The sequence below is a fragment of the Monodelphis domestica genome, chromosome 5 (genome assembly GCF_027887165.1).
Source record: "Monodelphis domestica isolate mMonDom1 chromosome 5, mMonDom1.pri, whole genome shotgun sequence".
Lineage (NCBI taxonomy): Eukaryota > Metazoa > Chordata > Mammalia > Didelphimorphia > Didelphidae > Monodelphis > Monodelphis domestica.
The window spans coordinates 102,140,807-102,158,095 of NC_077231.1; the positions used below are offsets into that span (position 1 = coordinate 102,140,807).

At 45.9% G+C, this 17,289-nt stretch overlaps 1 protein-coding gene across 5 annotated transcripts; it reads right to left on the reverse strand.

Annotated features, from left to right (window-relative positions):
- Window positions 1-889: 889 nt before the first annotated feature.
- DNAL4 (dynein axonemal light chain 4) lies at window positions 890-15,885 on the reverse strand. 5 transcript variants are annotated; one of them, XM_056798954.1, is made up of 6 exons: window positions 15,741-15,848; window positions 14,834-14,906; window positions 4,892-4,994; window positions 4,020-4,229; window positions 3,418-3,501; window positions 890-2,138 (listed from the first exon to the last, which is right to left on the reverse strand). In XM_056798954.1, the coding sequence occupies exons 4-6, from the start codon at window positions 4,083-4,085 to the stop codon at window positions 1,974-1,976; spliced, it is 315 nt and encodes a 104-aa protein (XP_056654932.1). In that variant the 5' UTR covers window positions 4,086-4,229; window positions 4,892-4,994; window positions 14,834-14,906; window positions 15,741-15,848; the 3' UTR covers window positions 890-1,973. The 5 variants fall into 5 exon arrangements, with proteins under 5 accessions (XP_056654932.1, XP_007503251.2, XP_007503252.2 ...); XM_007503189.3 differs by lacking the exon at window positions 4,892-4,994 and having other exon boundaries at window positions 15,741-15,843; XM_007503190.3 differs by lacking the exon at window positions 14,834-14,906 and having other exon boundaries at window positions 15,741-15,812.
- Between the last annotated feature and the right edge of the window lie 1,404 nt (window positions 15,886-17,289).

The window sequence follows — 17,289 nt, forward strand, 5'->3', positions numbered from 1 at the left end:
CTAAGTGAGGGGCAGTGCGTGAGAAGGACAGAGGCTGGGAGGCTCAGTAGGGAGGGAGGTTTGGCTGAGCACAAACTTCCTAGAGGAGCTAGGATTTGGACTGGGTCCTGAGGGGTTTAACTGGAGGAAGGCTGGGGGAAGATTTTAGGCCAAGAATGCGATGAGAGCAAAGACAGAAGTCAGAAGTTGGGGAATGAGCATGGAGGATGGCTGTGCACTGGCAAATGACAAGGGATGGGGTAGGAGAAAGCCTGAAGAGGAAGGGTGAGGCGGGGGCAGGGCTTTCCCCATCACACTAAGCTTGTACTTTATCTGGTGGGTGATGGGGAGCCACTGAAGGTCTGTCTAAAAGCAGGGGATGAGATGATTGGAGCTGGGGGTATGGGATGGACTGCAGAGATAGGACTATGTCCAGCCTAGCAAACCAGGGAAGTGACTCTTCTGATCCTCCAGGGGAGATGGGATGGAGGCCTGGAAGATGGTGGGGGCAGAAGGGATGCACTGGAAGTAATAGTTAAGAAGGGTTTGGGAGTCGGTGTCATGGGACAAGACAACTGGTTCCAGGTGACAAATGAGGGAGAGAACATGGAGGGGATCAGGGATCTGAGATGGACCAGGGCAGCATTCACAGAAATGGGGCAGGAGGAGATGCGGGGATATTTTGGAGGCTGTCTCAAGGGCCTCCTATTTCTGCCATGGAAGGAGAAGGCTCAGATGCCCAAGACCAAGGCTTTGCTGTCCCTCGAGATACCACAGTGTGGGAGAAGTTATTCTGGTTGGGGATGACGCTGGGTTACAGGATAATGGTCTCTTCCCAGACACCTCAGCTCGCTGAGGCCCATCTTGGGCCCATCACGTTTACAACACAACTCACTCCGCTTCAGGGGCATAAAGATTAGAATCTGTTTCTGGTAACTTTAATTGTAAAAACCAAAAACATTCATATAAATAAAACGGTTGTGTAAAATACATTTAGGTTTCTCTTTCTACTAAATCCCCTCTCCAACCCACACTCAAAAAAATCACATAGAAAACCCAAGACAGAGAAATAAGTAGTACAAATATACAGGGTCCCTGATGACTAAGTAACTAGCAGCCTTGGGGGGCCCCTGGGGAAGTAGGCCTTGTAAGGGAGGGTGATGTAGGCTGCTCGCCTAGCACTAAACCTGGCACCCCCTCCAAACAGGCCCTGTGATGACTTGGGAGGGTTTCCAGCCCTCTTGCCAGTGGCTACAGAGGTGTAAAAAGGTGGAACTGGCTTCCTGGCAGGAGATGAGGAGAAAAGGAGAAAGGCTGGGCCCTTTCCACCCCAAAGTGGGGGAGGCTGCTTCTGCCACCAGTCTATTTAAGATGCAGTGGGTAAGTAAACTCTGAGGTCAAGTGGGGAGTTCCTGCTATTTCCCCACTTCTTGGGAGGCCAAAGGAAGGTAATCACTTGTCCCCCCAAAGGAGAGATTCAGTCTTTTGGCCAACGGAATATGGCCACTCAAGATGAGGAAGAGAGCTCCTTCTTTGCGGTGCCAGTGGACAGGGGTGGCCCAAGGGCCACTGCTTGGAGGGACTTTGTGGAACCTCTTGAAAGGCTATGGGAAGAGAAGATCTGAGGGGCCAAGGGCAGCATGGGGCCCTCCTCCCTTTCCAAATTACTAAGAGTCCAATCTGGGGGAATCTTTCCATGAAGAAAGTCTCCCCTCATCCACCTGCTCCAGAGCCTGCTGCCCTCTGATATCCCAACTCTTGGAGTGAGACAGTAGGAAAACTGGGGTCAGACACTTGAACACACATGCACACAGGTGCCTGGGCAAGTGCGCACATACACACACACATACACACACGCACACATGATATACAAACATAAAAAAGAAAAGACCCCACATTTCCCTTCCAAAGCCAGGGCCTGCCTGAGGCTGCCCCACCCCTGGTGAAAGCTGGAGGGATGGGGAAGGGGGTACAGGGGGCAGGGGGGGCCTGTGTCAGGAGCATTTCCAGACACACACAGCCAGGGTGCCCCCAAAGTATAGGTACAGCAGATTCTTCACCTCGTGGGTGATCTCAAAACCGAAGCCTTCACCAATCACCACATGCCAGGATGAACCAAACTTCTTGTCCATGGTCTCCTTGATCATCTTGGCAGCACTCTGCAAAGAACAAGGCCAGGGTCAGAGGCTGGTACTCATGGGGAGAAGCGGGCCAGGGGGATAGCATGGAGAGTGCTCAACCGGCCCACATGGAGACCGCACTTGGTGTCCCCGACGTACAGTTCACAACTTCTTCGGTGGAGTGACAGGGGGCAGGGTATCTGCATCAGAACCATGTATCATCAGGAGAACTCTTTCTAGCTTAAAAACTGGTGATATTTGGGCAACCAAGTGGCTTGGCGGATACAGCCAGGCCTGGAGACAGGTGATCCTGGTCCAAATTTGGCCTCAGATACTTCCTAGCTGTGTGATACTGGACAAGTCACTTAACCCCTACTACCTAGCCTTTACCACTCTTCTGTCTTAGAACCAATACTCAGTATCAATTCTAAGATGGAAAGTAAGGGTTTAAAAACAAAAAAACTGGTGATGTCTCTAGAGCAAATATTCTTATCCCCATTTTACAGATGAGGAAAGGGAGAGTCAGACAAGTGGAGAAGCTGGGCTTCTAGTCTGATTCAAGTCCAGCATTCCTTCCCCTGAGGCCCAGCATTTAGGGGTATGCTGTTGGTGGGGGTCAGCATGATAGACTGACTGACCTTTGGAGTCAGGAGTTCTGGCTAGAATCTCTCCTCCGAGGATGTGGAATCAGGCCCTAAACCTTTCTGAGGTTTGGTATGCTCATGTGTCCAGTGGGAGCTATTATGTTCCAGTGACCCTGCTTAGGTTGTCCCAGGGTGTGTTATAGCCCTTCTCTTGCATGGAAATGCCTATTATCATGCTGATGCTAGGGAGCTCTTGCCAGAGGCAGGAGACCGTACCTGTCCTGTGGAATGTTGGTCAGGCTCAGAGACTGTCCCAACCCTATATTCCCAGGGGGCCTCAGCAGGAAAGGCTGAAGTCAGGGTGCCACTGACCCTGTATGCGCATGGACAGGGCTGGTTCTCCCTGGGATCTTTCTTTTCATAGCACCCATCCATCCTGGGGCTCGAGACCCTGCTCCCCAAGCATTCTCTAGAGCTAGGCCAGGGACAAAGAAGCCACAATCACTATCCCCCATTAGGGCCGGCATTGGCAAAGGCCACGCTGACATGACCTGAACTTCTCTCAGAAAAGCCTGAATCCCCAAAGTCCTCTCAGCAAGGGCCCAGGTCACAATCAGAACCTCTCTGTTTCTGACACAGGCCAGGCAAGATCAGGGTCGAGTGGAGACAGGGACCCAGCCCTGAGTCTCTGGGGACTGCTTCATCTGTGGCTGTAACTGAAGGTCCACAGGTACCTCGTTGTTGTTGGAGTATTTCTCACAGGCGGTGACACATAACTCCATGGTCTCCACTCTCATCTCCTCTGGCATGTCTGAGTGCTGGGGGAGAAAGCAAGGACAAACAGAAAACTCAGCACAAGATAATGCTGCCTCCTGCCAGGTAGCCAAGGCCCCAAAACTGTTATTGAACTCAAGAGGAAGGTTGGTTTGTCAGCAAATCTGAGCACTAGAGGGGAGAGAAGACCCCACAGTTTATGTACAGAAATGATGCAAGTGTTCCTAGATCAATAAGGCATGAGAAAGGATAAACATTGCCATGGTGGGGAAGCTGAGGCACAGAGGGATTTCCTGACTTGCCCAAGGTCACGGCCAGCAGAGCCAGGACAACCCAAGCAAGCCCAGGGCTCTTCTAGTTCTAATCAGCCCAGAAGTTACAGAGCACACCAGCATCTCGCACGACCTCAGCGAATATCTGAATCAGGCCTTAGAGCTGAAGGAAGACACTTTGAGCTCTGAGAGGATCCCTGAAGACTAAGAGAGGAAGTCCTGGAAGATTGTTTCCACAAAAGTCCCTTCTCCAAGGCAGAGTTCCTTTCTCATTCCCTCCCAGAACTTACTCTGATCAGAGGGAAGGTTTGTAGTCTCTTATAATCTGCATCATCTTTCTTCCCTTCTTCTCCCATGATCTTTCCACTGTGAGCAGCTGAGGAAAGAGGAGCACTCCTGGGGAGGTGCTAATGGTAGCAATTAGGAGAGCCAGGAAGGCTAAGGAGGCAGGCCCAGATGTCTCAGTGATGGGAGAAAATGTTCCCCCACAGGGGATGTTGCTGAAAACAGGAAAAACCAGAACAAGGAAAGTTGATTTTAAAACTACAAATTAGAAAGGTCATAGAAACTATCTGATCCCCCCTCCCTACACCTCCGTTTTAACGCCTCCACTGTCCCTTCCCAAATGGCCAACTTGTCTGCAGATTGGAGGATGAGTCAACATGAGATGCTGAGACCTCGGGAAGAACATACTGATATGATGCTGTGAGCCCACGCTCTCACGAGGGAGACAGCGCCTGATCCTATGCCAACAATACTCTAAGCACAGTCTAGGTGATGATATTAGACGATTCATCAAGTTAACAAACAAGTATGGGCCAACAGCCTACAGTGTGCTGGGCACCGTGACTCTTCTTGTGAGTAAAGAAGAGCAGCAGCCCAGGAGGCTCTCCCCACCTCTACTGCTTCCCTCTGAGTAATGGGAAGGCTGAAGCCCAACTAGCTCGTTGGCAAACTCTTTAGAGCGCCTTTAGAGAGTTCTATACTCTCTAGTCTATAGGCCTGACTCTACAGTGTGATTCTAACTTCACCCTTCTCCCTTACCCTCTGCTCCTTTATTAGTAAGTTGGGGATAATAATACCTGCCTAGCGTACCTCAAGATGAGGGTGAAATGAAATAATGTATGTGAAAAGATTTTGCCAACTTTAAGGCACTACATACATGGAAGACTGGAAGGCAAGAGACCTGAGTTCTACTTCCAGCCCTGCCACTGATCCAACTGGGAGACCTTGGGAAAGTCACTTCTGGGCCTCATTTTTCTTATCTGTAAAGAGAGGGAGCTTGACTAGATGCCTCTACATAATCCCATGGTCAGCAGCAGCAGCAATAGTATTTATTGAAATGTCTGATAGTGAATGGTACATTCAACATTTGAGCAGAATGGCCTGTGTCTTCTCTATCTTCATCAGAAATACTTCCAATAATTTGGCAGATTTCTTTCCATAAATTCACTGGTGTTGCTCCTAGGTGTTTTACAGTAACAATTCCTGACAAATTGACATATACATGGAATTTTATGGTTACAAAGAAATTGATGTTCCAGTCCTTAAAAAAGCCTTCTCTTTCTATCCCTGCAGCTACTATCCAGCCCATCTCTGTCCTCACCATCACTGCTAAACTCCTTAAAAAGGTTATCTATATTGGATGCTTCCATTTCCTCACCCTCACTCCAATGTTTTACCACCCGGCATTCTCCCCCGATACTCCACTGAAGCCCCTCCCTCTTCCAAAGGTTACCAGTGATTTCCCCATCATCAGATCCAATGGCCCTTTTCAGGCTCTATCTTCCTTGGTTCCCGCAGAATATGGCACTTGCTAACCCACACCATGCAACTAAATGCCCTCTCCCCTGACTCCCCTGACAAAGAGCACTTACTCTTTGTCAGATTCTCCTTCTCCAAGTGCTTCTTTTCCACATCCTTGGCTCGCCCCTTCTCCTCTCCCCTCCCTAGGCCCTCTTTTCTCTATACTGTCCTTTGGCAAATGCTCTCTTGGCTTCAAAGACCACTATTATACACATGATCTCTCAAATTCTGTCTCCAGCCTTTCTGAGTTCTAGACCTGAACTCTGTCTGTAGATTAGCTGACCAAACAGCACTTCAGATTTAATATGACCAAAATGAAGTCATTTGTCCACCATTTCTGCCTGAGGCACAGCTATCTGCTGTCACATCCACACTTGAAACCTCAGTGTTCTCTTTCTCTCACCATACCTAGACAGGCCTGTCAATTTTTCCTATACAAGTTTCTGGCATCAGCCCTCTCTACTCTATTACTAATTCCAATTTTCACTCAGCTGGTCTAAGGCAACAGCCACCTAAGAGCTCTCTCTGCCTCTAGACTTTCCCCTTCAATGAAGCTTTAGTTCAGCTTTGATACTAATCTTTTGTAATCATGATTCTTGTCACATCATTCTGTTCCAATGGCTTTCTGCTGCTCTCTGAATAAGGCTCAAAGTCCTTCATTCAGCATTCCAAGATCTTTGAAATCTTGTACCATCTCCCTCTCCAGACTTACAGTCACCTAACTCCTCTCCATGCACTATGATCCAGGCAAGGTTTGTGTCCTGGGATATCACCTATACTTTCTCACTATGGAGGTTTTGTTCTCATTGATCCCCATAACTTTTCAGATCTTCCCTTCTCCTCTTTACCTGCTGAATTTAAAAACCACCTTATTTATTCCATGAAGTGTTTCTTCATCCTCCATCAAAATCAGTCTTTCCTCTGAGACCTTATATGATCTTATGTGTTGGATTGGATGGTGGCTACGAATCCCTCAAGGAGGTAGTGGATAAAACACTGGACTTGGAGTCAGAAGGATTCTAGGTTCAGATCCAATCTCAGACATTTGGCTACTATGTGGTTCTGGGTAGGTTAATTAATCTCCATGTTTCTGTTTTTTTAGCTATAAAATGATGAAGTTGAACCTGGTGGACTCTATGGTTCTCTTCCAATTCTAGGATCTGGGGAGCTGATGATTTTTCCAGTTTGGGTATCCCCTTCATCCTTGCAAGCTACAATCCCTTTGTAATGGTAGATATACATTGAAACCTGTCCAGTTTGTATTCTGGGAGTATAACATTTGAAGCCCCAGTATCATCTGTCAGAAGTCTCTGGGGGTAGGGCAGGCTTGTTAAATATTGTTTGTCCATCCTGACTAGATTGATAGTATAGCTAAATCAGAGTCCTCCATACAGGAGGCTTTTGATTGAGATCCTCTGCTCTGAGGCCCAAACCTTCTGATCAACTCTCCAGTTCCAGAGGCCCTAGCCCTTCTACTGGCTCCTGCCTTTCCTGTTCCTCTCTTCTTTACAAAAGTCCTTTAGGGGCTGTTTTCCCTCATTAGAATATAAGCTTCTTGAGGACAGGAACTCTCTGTCTCGTTTATTTGAATTTGTATCCCAAGTACTTTGCACATAGTAAGTTGCTCTTTCTCCCCCCCCCCACTCTTCCCCTCTCTCTATCCCTCTTCCTGTCTTCTTCCTTCTCTGCTGTCTGTCTGTCTCCTCCCTCTCTCTCTCTCCCATTCTGTGAGAAGTTGCTGAAGTGAGCTATGAGTTTCCTAGTAGGATGGATATAATCCGGTGGTGGTCCATAGTACTCTAAATATGTAAGACAAAGGGTTAATCAAGAGACTTCAGAAGGGAGAGTTATTAGACTAATATACTCCAGGCAGGGAACTGATTAGTCAGTTCAACTCTTTGATGCCCCTGATTTTCTGTGACATTTTCCCACTGACTTCAGCTACTTGGCCAATAAAAGACTATTGTCAATGGGCAGGTCCTTTCTAGCTGCTCTCTCTATCTTTACCCCCACAGGCTGTGGCTGGGAGCTGGCCCAGAGATGAGGCTTCTCTAAGTAAACACAGCTTCTCCTGTCTCCCTCAACTTGTGGCCTCTTCCTCCACAGGCCAAGCAGTCAGCCATTCTTTTTCTCCACTGATGTCCAAGGTTGGGTTCACTGGATCAAGATTGGTGACTATTGTCCACTGCTAGGCACAAGGCTGTCAACTGCCCAAGTAAAACCTCCCTTTACTTTGGCTCAGAATTCTTACCTTACAAAATCCACATGCATCACTTTCTTTTTCCTCTTTAATGCTAAGCTGCACCTCTAATTTCATTCCAAGTCCAGTCTCTATGAACATATTCTTTACTTGTACCTTCCCTTCATTAATAAAGGTTCAACATAAGACTGAGGCTGTTGGCAGCCTGACAGCAATCCTAAAATACTGAGGGCCATCCAGACATCTCAAGGGGCTTCTTCTCAACCAAGGATATCCCATGGAAATGTCACAAAATGGCATATCAAAGATGGCAGCTTTCTGCTCCTCATTCTAATAACTCACATTTGCATAGCACACGTCAAAGTGGGACTTGTCAAAAGTCACACAAATATAGAGTTAAATGAGTTGAGACTTCCTGAACCTCAATTTTTTCATTTGTAAAACAGGGTCAATGACATTTGCTTTCACAGTAGGTTGTGAGGAAAGTACCTTGTAAACTTTAATTAAAGTGCCATCGAAATATCAATTATGATGATAATTGACTGACTAACCTTGGGTAAGTCACAGCTTCTCTGAACCTCTTTCTTCATCTGTAAAATGGGAATGGTGATGTTTATACAGGTACCCCCTCCACATCACAGCAGTTAGGGGGACAGTGCTCCCATGATCTGGAAAATCTCAGTAAAATGATTTGGTCCTCCCTTTGTACCAAAAAAGGTCTGGATTTTTTTTCTTTTATGGGGTATTTACAATATCTTATTGTAAAATCTGTGTTAAGTATTTGGTCATAGACTATATGCAGGTCAATGTTAGGTAAAAATGAGTTTCTAAGATTTTCTGTTGTCTGCTGAATTTTGTGTGTCTTCTGTGGTTCCTGCAAAACTCCTCTCCAATTCTCACTTAATTTCTAATGCCAATTTGTGATATATTGAAACCTCGATGGGGATTTGAAATGTGAAAGGGATGTGTGAAGATAGCATTTTTACCCTGTAAAGCCATATAAAAGGATGATGCTATGATAATTAGATGGCTAGGAATCATGATTTTCTTTCATTTCTTCTGAAAGAAGTTGATTCAATTTGATTTAGTTTAAAAATATTAAAAGAAATAAAAAAAATAAATTTGGGCACCACCCATGTCACCAAGTCAAGAATACTAACTCTTCAAAGCCCCTTTGGGTCCTTCTGTGTAACTAATTCTTAATAACCTTATTAATCTTCCATGCCAATGAACATGAGCTAACAGGGCCAGAAAGGAATCAGGTCAGGCTTAAAAGAAAGCATTTTAATAATTTAGAATGCGGTTGTAGCCCGGATCCTGATTTCTTCAGGCTACATGCAGGAGCCTGCTTCCACAAAATCCATTCCTGTTCTTGAATACCAAACCTCTGACGTTCCTGATCCTTGCATTCAGTCTTATTCTCTCTCCTGATTGTTCTCACAAAGCCTACTCAAAGACATTGTCTACTCAGGAGCTTTCTAACAACCTTGACAATGGGTGCCCACCCCAAAGGAGGTCTTTTCCTAGGCAACAGGAGCCCAGGAGATCAGATTCTCTCTGTCTTTTTCTTCCCTCCCCCCTTTTTAAAAATTTTAAACCCTTGTTCTCTGTCTTAATAACAACTCTAAGACAGAAGAGCAGTAAGGGCTAGACAATGGGGGTTAAGTGACTTGCCCAGAGTCACATAGCTGTAAGTGTCTTAAGTCACATTTCAAGCCAAGACCTCCAATCTTCAGACCTAGCTCTCTATCCACTAGGCCACCTAGTTGCCACATGTCCCAGACATTTCAAAATGAGACACAGCTCTTATTCTTGCTTAAAAGCAATGACCTAAGTAAGCCCTTGCTTAGAGTTTTACTTGCAGAAAACATTAGGATGACTATTACAAATCAGAATTGTTAGAGGAGCTAGAAAGGACCTTGACTATGTAAACATTTATAATTTGCCAACAGATATGACAGGCACTTATTAGGCACCTCCCCACAGATCTACTAGTCTAATGCCTTCATTTTACAGAAGAGGGATCAGAGGCTGGGACACATGCTCACCTGATCAAGCAGCCAGCAAGGGCCAGAAGAGAGACCAGCCCCCCGCCCAGAGCCCCCACCTTTGGGCTCTAGGCTCCCTACCTCTTATTCTTTCTACTCTATCATACCCCACTGCCTTCCCATTCACAGTCAAGTTTATATGGGGGCCAGAAATGAAATGCTTCTATTGCAGAAGACCCTCTCCCCACAATTCTCTCAAGTTTACTGTAAAACCCCAGATAGAGGCTACAGGCAGACTCAGTCATATTGACTATTTCTAACTATGAGAAAAGGGAGATAATTGGTTTCTTAGAAGCTCTCTGGAACACGCTGGTAGGATGGAGAGCAGGATGTTCCCTTTCCCCATTTCAACCATTCATTCATTCATTTAATAAATGTGGGATTTTTTTTTTTTGCTGTCAACTGTGCACAGAACACTCTCATCAAGAAGGGAGTAACAAAGAAGTGTAGACACGCAGCACCCCCACACACCTCTAGGTAATCCAGCAACCACAGAATAAACTACACACAAGGATCACCCAGGTCTCTGTTCATCTCCCTTGGATTTCATATCATTATACACATACCCACAACTATACCTCTGGCCATCTCCTCTCCCTTTCCCATAACCCTTATTCTTCCACCTCTTGGCCAAACACTGGCAGAGAAGCAAGGCAACATTGAACATTCAGGCACATGCCAAGGATCCTTGAGAACTCCAAAAGTCATCATTAAGGAAATGAGGCCCTTGAATGCCAGTTCTCTAGTGCTGGGGGTAGGGGGTGTCTATACAGTGCCTACAAGGCCGTCAACTGCCATGACCGAGACCTCCACACTGTCTTCTCGAAGGGGCTAAACATTTGTCACATGAAAGATCGGATGCTCCACTACCCCTGTACTGGGAAAGGGGTGAGTCTGAAGTCTATTCCCCTCGGTCTCACAAAAGGCCAGTAGGGAGGGAAGGGCTATCTGACTCAGGAGCTACTTCAAGACCTGTAATCCAGAGATCCAGGGTTCATTGATTTTAAGTCAAAGGGGACTTTATTGGAGGTATAGATTATGGGTGTCAAAATCAGATAGGAATGGGGACCTTTCCTGGGGCACATAAAAATCAATACCAGCCACAGAGTGACTCGGTTTTAAAGTATAATGCAATGTTTTATCATATTTTTATTTAGTCAGACATTTCCTAATTACATTTTTAAAAAAAAACCACTTTTATCCTCTATCTTAGAATCAATACTGTGTATTAGTTCCAAGGCTATGATACTCCAAGGTAAGGGTTAGGCAATGGTGATTGAGTGACTTGCCTGGAGTCACTCAGCTAGAAAATGTCTAAGGTCACATTTGAACCTAGGACCTATTGATTCCCAGTCTGGCTCTCTAGCCACTGTCCTTCCCAGTTACATTTTAATCTGACTTGGCTGTATCTGGTAGTGTAATGGGCCACAGGTGGCTGATGGGTCATGTTTCTGACACTTCTGGTCTAGACCAATCCCTTAATTTTACAGATGGCCTCTAAAAGGAAACCAGGGCAATGAAGTGATGGGCCTTTTGAATTTGAATTTGGCTTTGATGACTTCCAAATCCAACAGGGAATTGAGACAAACAAGTATTCCAGCTGAGGTACAGAATAGACTGGAGGACGTTTGAAATCTCTTCCAATTCTAAAGTCCTGGGAGGCCAAGGAATTTCATTTGACACTGTTCTCCTTTCCTAGCCAAATGGGAGTTCTTCTCACTGACTGTCATTTTCATTTTGTCCTGTGTGGTCTCTAGTTGCTGTTCCCATTGTCCTCCATCCCTGTAATAGCCTCTCCTCTCTCTCTTTTTACTGAAAGAAAGGTAAGTGTAGGGCCCTATAGTACAAAGGCTAAGGGATTCAAAGATCCCAACTCTAGAAGTATGAGAGATGTTAGCAACCATCTGGTCCAAGCCCTCACTTATAGATGAGGAAACTGAAGTTTAAAACATTTGACTGAATTACCCAAGGACACAGAGCAAGTTTTTGGTGCAGTGAGTATAAGAGGCTGAGTCTTCTGAATCAAGGTCTGTTGTTCTTTTCATGGAAGCATGTAGCAAGGAAAAGGCACCATCTTATATAACAAAAGTCACAAAGAACTAGATACAAGAAAGAAAGTGATGAAGTGAATCAGGGAGTCAAGTCTCATAAGAAACATATGAAGGGGCAGCTGGGTGGCTCAGTAGATAGCCAGGCCTCGAGACAGGAGATCCTGGGTTCAGACTGGGCCTCAGATACTTCCTAGTTGTGTGACCCTGGGCAAGTTATTTAACCCCCATTACCTAGCCTTTACCGATCTTCTGCTTTGGAACTAATAAACAGTATTGATTCTAAGATAGAAGGGTTAAAAAAAGTATGAACAAAATGTACTAGAATTCGAGAAAGAGAGAGAGAGAGAGAGAGAGAGAGAGAGAGAGAGAGAGAGAGAGAGAGAGAGAGAGAGAGAGAGAGAGAGAGATGGAGAGAGAGAGATGGAGAGAGAGAGAGATGGAGAGGCTTCCTGGAGGTGCCATTTCAGCTGAGTCTTGTAAGATAGGAAGGATTTAAATAGGAAAAGTGCTAAAGGAAGAATATTCCAGATGGAGACATCAGTATGAGCAAGGCAGAAAACCACAGAGCTTGTTAAAGGAGTGTTTAGTTCCTGTATCTGGTAGTGTAGTTGCATTTGTTCAACCCTTAGATGTGTGTGTACAGTAATAGTGGGAGAAGAAGGTGGAAAGCCAGACAGATGCATTGGACTTTCTTAGCAGGCAGCGGGGAGCTCTCAGGGATTCAAGGCAAAGGAATAACATAAGCAGAGCTATGTTTGGGGAAGATTACACAACAGTATGTAGGACACATCACAGGCAGAGATAAGAGATAGGGAGTTATTCTGACAAGGGATCCAAGATGGAATGAGTGCCTCTCTTAGGTGATAGTGGTGGGACAGAAAGGACACTATGGCAGGACCATTGCTTCAGACATGCACAAGGCCAGATGATTTGTGAGATCCCTTCTAATTCCATGAGACTTTCTAGTCTCATCTCACCTAACTTTCCCTTGTGCTGCTTCATCCAATTAAATGAAACTGATTATTACCATTCTGCCTTCTCTAACATGCCAGGAATGGCCATCTCTCCTCCTTATGTTTACCAGAAGCATAAGACATGTGGGTAGACAAACATATGAAAAATAAATATAAAGTGATTGGAGAGTGCTAAGAACTTGGTGAATTAGGATCCTAGATTTAGAGTTAGAAGGGATGTGATAGTGGCAAGAGTTGAATCCCCTTACTTGACATATGAAGAAACTGAGGCACAAAGAGGTAAGAGGCTTGCTCCAAGTCACAAAGCTACCAAATTCCAGGGGCAGAATTTTGAGACTTCATCTACAGCATCCTCTCCACTGTTTCACTTGGCTGTTGAAGCAGGTGGCCTTTGAGCTAAGCATTGAAAGTTACCTGAGATGCTAAGAGGCCAAGGTGAGGCTGGAGAACATTTCAGCTAAAGGGGACAAGACATACAGTCATAGAAATGGGAGGTGGAATGTTGAATGGGGAAACTGTAAGTAGGCCAGTTTGGCTGAACCAGTATGTGAGGGGGAGTAATGGGTAGTCTGCTGGAAACACAGGCTACAGTCAGATTGTGAAGGCTTTAAATGCCAAATAGAGGAGTTGACATTTTGTTCTAGAAGTAATAAGGAAATTTCTTGAGCAGGAAGTTAGCCTGAGGCTTAAGGATCATCAAATTAGCAGCTGTAAGGAGGATAGCCTGGAGAGGGGAGAGATTGTATACAAAAAGACCAATTAGGAGGTTATGGCAATAACCAGCAGAGAGAGGTGAACTGAGCTAGGGTGCCTGTGGTGGGAATGTAGAGAAGGAAACAGATGCAAGAGGACTGGTGGAGGCAAAATGAATAATAGTGACAACTGATTGGATATGAGGGGTAAATAAGAAGGAAGGGATATGTTCAAGGCTTTGGGGGGTGGGTAACTAGAAGACTGGTGGTATATTCAATAAGAATTAGTAAGTCAGAAGAGGTGGGTTGAGGAAAAAGAACATGTTCCATTTTGGACTTGTTGAGTTGGAGATGACACAAAAGGTGAAGATTCAGGTTTAATGCTAAGGAGAGAAATGAGGCCTGGGTATGTAGATCAAGAGAGTCACCTGCACAGAGATGATGGCTGAACTCATGGAATGTGATGAGATCACTGAGAAAGCCAGTGTAGAGAGATAGAAGAGATCATGCTCCAGATATAGCACACAAATAACCAAAGTACTAATACAGAAACCCTTAGAGTTAAGAATATCCAGAAGAGAGAGGTGATTAACAGTGTCAAACACTGGGAAAAAGTCAAGAAATATTAGGAACGGAAAAAGGCTAATGGATTTAGCATAAAAGAAATCATCGTAGGGGGTAGTTTCAGACAAGTAGACTGTAAGGAAGTCAGCCAGATTGCAAAGGATTGAGAAAATAAATGGGATATTAGAAAAGAGAGACAGGAAAGTGAAAGCAGTTGTGAGTGGATGAGGAAATCTGAAGTAAAGTGGAGAAAGTAGAAGCAAATGTGGGGGAAAGTAGAAATAGTGGTGGGCAGGGAGTGGAAGCAAAACTCAAAAATCCAAGAAAGGAAGGAAAAAGGAATTAAATGGTAATAGTTTGAAAGGAGGGAAGGATCAAATAAAGTTATTTCTCTTTTTTTTAACCCTTTCCTTTCCTTTTAAAACCAATACTGTATATTGGGGCAGGTAGATAGGACACTCATTGAATTAAGAGCCAGGCCTAGAGACTGGAGGTCCTAGGTTCAAAACTGGTCTCAGACACTTCCTAGCTGTGTGACCCTGGGCAAGTCACTTAACCCCTCTTGCCCAACTTTCAACTGCTCTTTTACCTTGGAACAACAACAACAAAAAAGAATTACCTTACCTTCTATCTTGTAATCAATACTATGTATTGGTTCCAAGAGGGGTTACATGACTTGCCCAGGGTCACACAGCTGGGAAGTCTGTGAGATCACATGTGAACCCAAGACCTCCCATCTCTAGGGTTGGCTCTTTATCCACTGAATTACCTGGCTGTCCAAGAATAAAGGTGCTTTTAAAAGACCGACAGGAAAGAACAAATCTGCAGGCAAGAAGAAGAATCTATTGGATAAAAAGAGAATCCAAATTACGGAAAGAAAGAAGGGATAAGGGTCAAGTTGTCAGCGAAAACAAGAGAGGTCAAAGGCACAAGTCTTTGAATCAAAGCAGGAGAGAGGGGGGATGATGTGGAAGGGAATGAAGTGTGAGACTGGGCAGAAATTTTTGAACAAAATGAATTAGAAAAAATCAGAAATGGCCCATTTTTGGAAAAGGAACACAAGTGGGATTTTGGCACTAAGGAGTCATTGGGACCTAGGCGGGGAACGAGAATAGCCCTAAAAAGCCATCCATGCCAACCTCACTTTACAGATGAGGAAAACTGAGCCTCAAGTGGTGAAGGAACTCTCTCAGAATCACACTGGTGAGAGGCCCGGTCAGGATTTGAATACGGAACATCTATCCGGGAATGTAAGGGATATTTGAGGATCTCCTAGCCGAACCCCTTCCGTTTACAGATGAGGAGACTGAAGTACAGTCGGGAGGGGGGGGGGGGGGGGGAGAAGAGGTGCTTCCCGGAGGTCAGCGGCCCAGATCACGGATTGGGGCTAATAAGTGCGGGTCCCTCATTTTACAAACGGGTAAACTGAAGCCGGCCGGGGGCAGCGCCTCGCCAGGGTGGGCCAGCCCTGCGGCGGCGGCTGCAGAGGATCCCCTGGGCTGGAGCTGGGGGCCGGTGGGCGCCGGGCAGGCAGCCGGAGCTTGAGGGCCGAGGCCGCACAGTTCCCGGGGCTCCGAAACTGGCGCCGTGCAAGCCACAGGAGGGGGCCAGCCTCGGCCTCGGGGGCGGACACGGCCGCGGGGCGCCCTCCCCCAGCCCCCCGGGGCCGCCCTCACCTGCTCCCGCCGCCGGGCCCCCAGCGCCGCCGTCGCCGCCTCCCTTGCGTTGTCAAGGAGGGAAACAAGATTGTCTTAGCAACCGGCGCAGGAAGTTCCGCCCTCGAGAAGACGCTTTGGAGGAGGCCGGACTGATGATTGGCGTATGGCGCCGTCCATCAAGAGAAAGGGGCCTCGACATTGAAGGCAGAGCCTCAGAAGGAGGGAAAGGGGCGGGGTTTAGCTTAGAGCTGCCTGGGACGCGCCTGAGGAACTGGGCGATAAATCAACAACTTCCACCAACTTCGACGGTCCTTTGTTCAGAGCGTTCAGTGCGCAGGCGCAGAAGGAAAGCTTGCGTAGACCCGATCCTTGGGGAAGCTACTGCGTAGTGCCAGCTCCCAGACCTGCTAAGGACTTGATTCCAAATCCTGGCTGTTCTATGTGCTAGCTTAGAGCCCTTTGCAAATGACTTCAGCTTTGTGGCCACTCTCAGTTTCTCCGTCTGTAAAATGGGCATCTCAACCAGTGGCCCTTAAAGCCGGGTCCAGGTCTGTCCTCTGTTCTTTTGTTCAGTGAATAGGCTTCCCATCCAACTGAACCTCAGGGCACTGACAATACATTTCTTTGTCCTGTTGGTTTTTCTTCTATGGATGGCTAAAATGTGATCTCACTGAGAAGATCCTGTAGTGAGACATAGTCAATGACATATGTGACACTTCCTAGCTATGTGACACTGGGCAAGTCACTCTACCTTATTTGCCTCAGTTTCCCCATCTTTAAAATGAGTTGGAGAAGGAAACGACCAACCACTCCAGTGTCTGCCAAGAAAAGCCCAAATGGGTTATAATGAAGAGTCGGACAGGACTGAACAACAGCAACAACAAAATATAACACCCTACACAAATGAGCAGTTATCACTGGTCCAGTGTGAAAGTTTAGACATGCTTTTGGTCTGGGAATCATAAGTCTTGCGCTTTACTCTGATACTGGCACTTCAGCCACTGCCATGGGGACCACTGGCATTCCTCACAACGATATGGATAACAATGTGTTTAAAGCACTTTAAGTGTCACAAAGCACTTTATATCCATTAATTATCTCAGGAGGAATTTTTAGGTTTTTTTAGGTTTTAGGATGATTTCTTGTCAGAAGTCATAGGAGCATAGCTTTAGAACTGGAAGGAACTTGAAAGGTCATCTAGTTATATTTACAGGTAAAGAAACTGAGGCCCAAGAAAATTGAGGTTATGCAGGTCAGAAGCATCAGAAATGGGATTTGAATTCCATGTCTTCCAACTCAAGTTCAGTTTCTTTCCAGTGCTACACTGCTTTGTCTGTGTCCTCATAACTGTATTCTCCTTTTGCTTGTTTGTTTTTGAACCTTTACCCTCTGATTACTGAATATTGGTTCCAAGGCAGAAGAGTGGTAAGAAATTAGGCAATGAGGATTAAGTGACTTGCCCAGGGTCACACAGCTAGGAAGTGTCTGAGGCCAGATTTGAACCTCTCATCTCTTAGGCTGAGTTCTCTATTCACTGAGCCACCTAGAGCTGCCCCTAAAATCATCT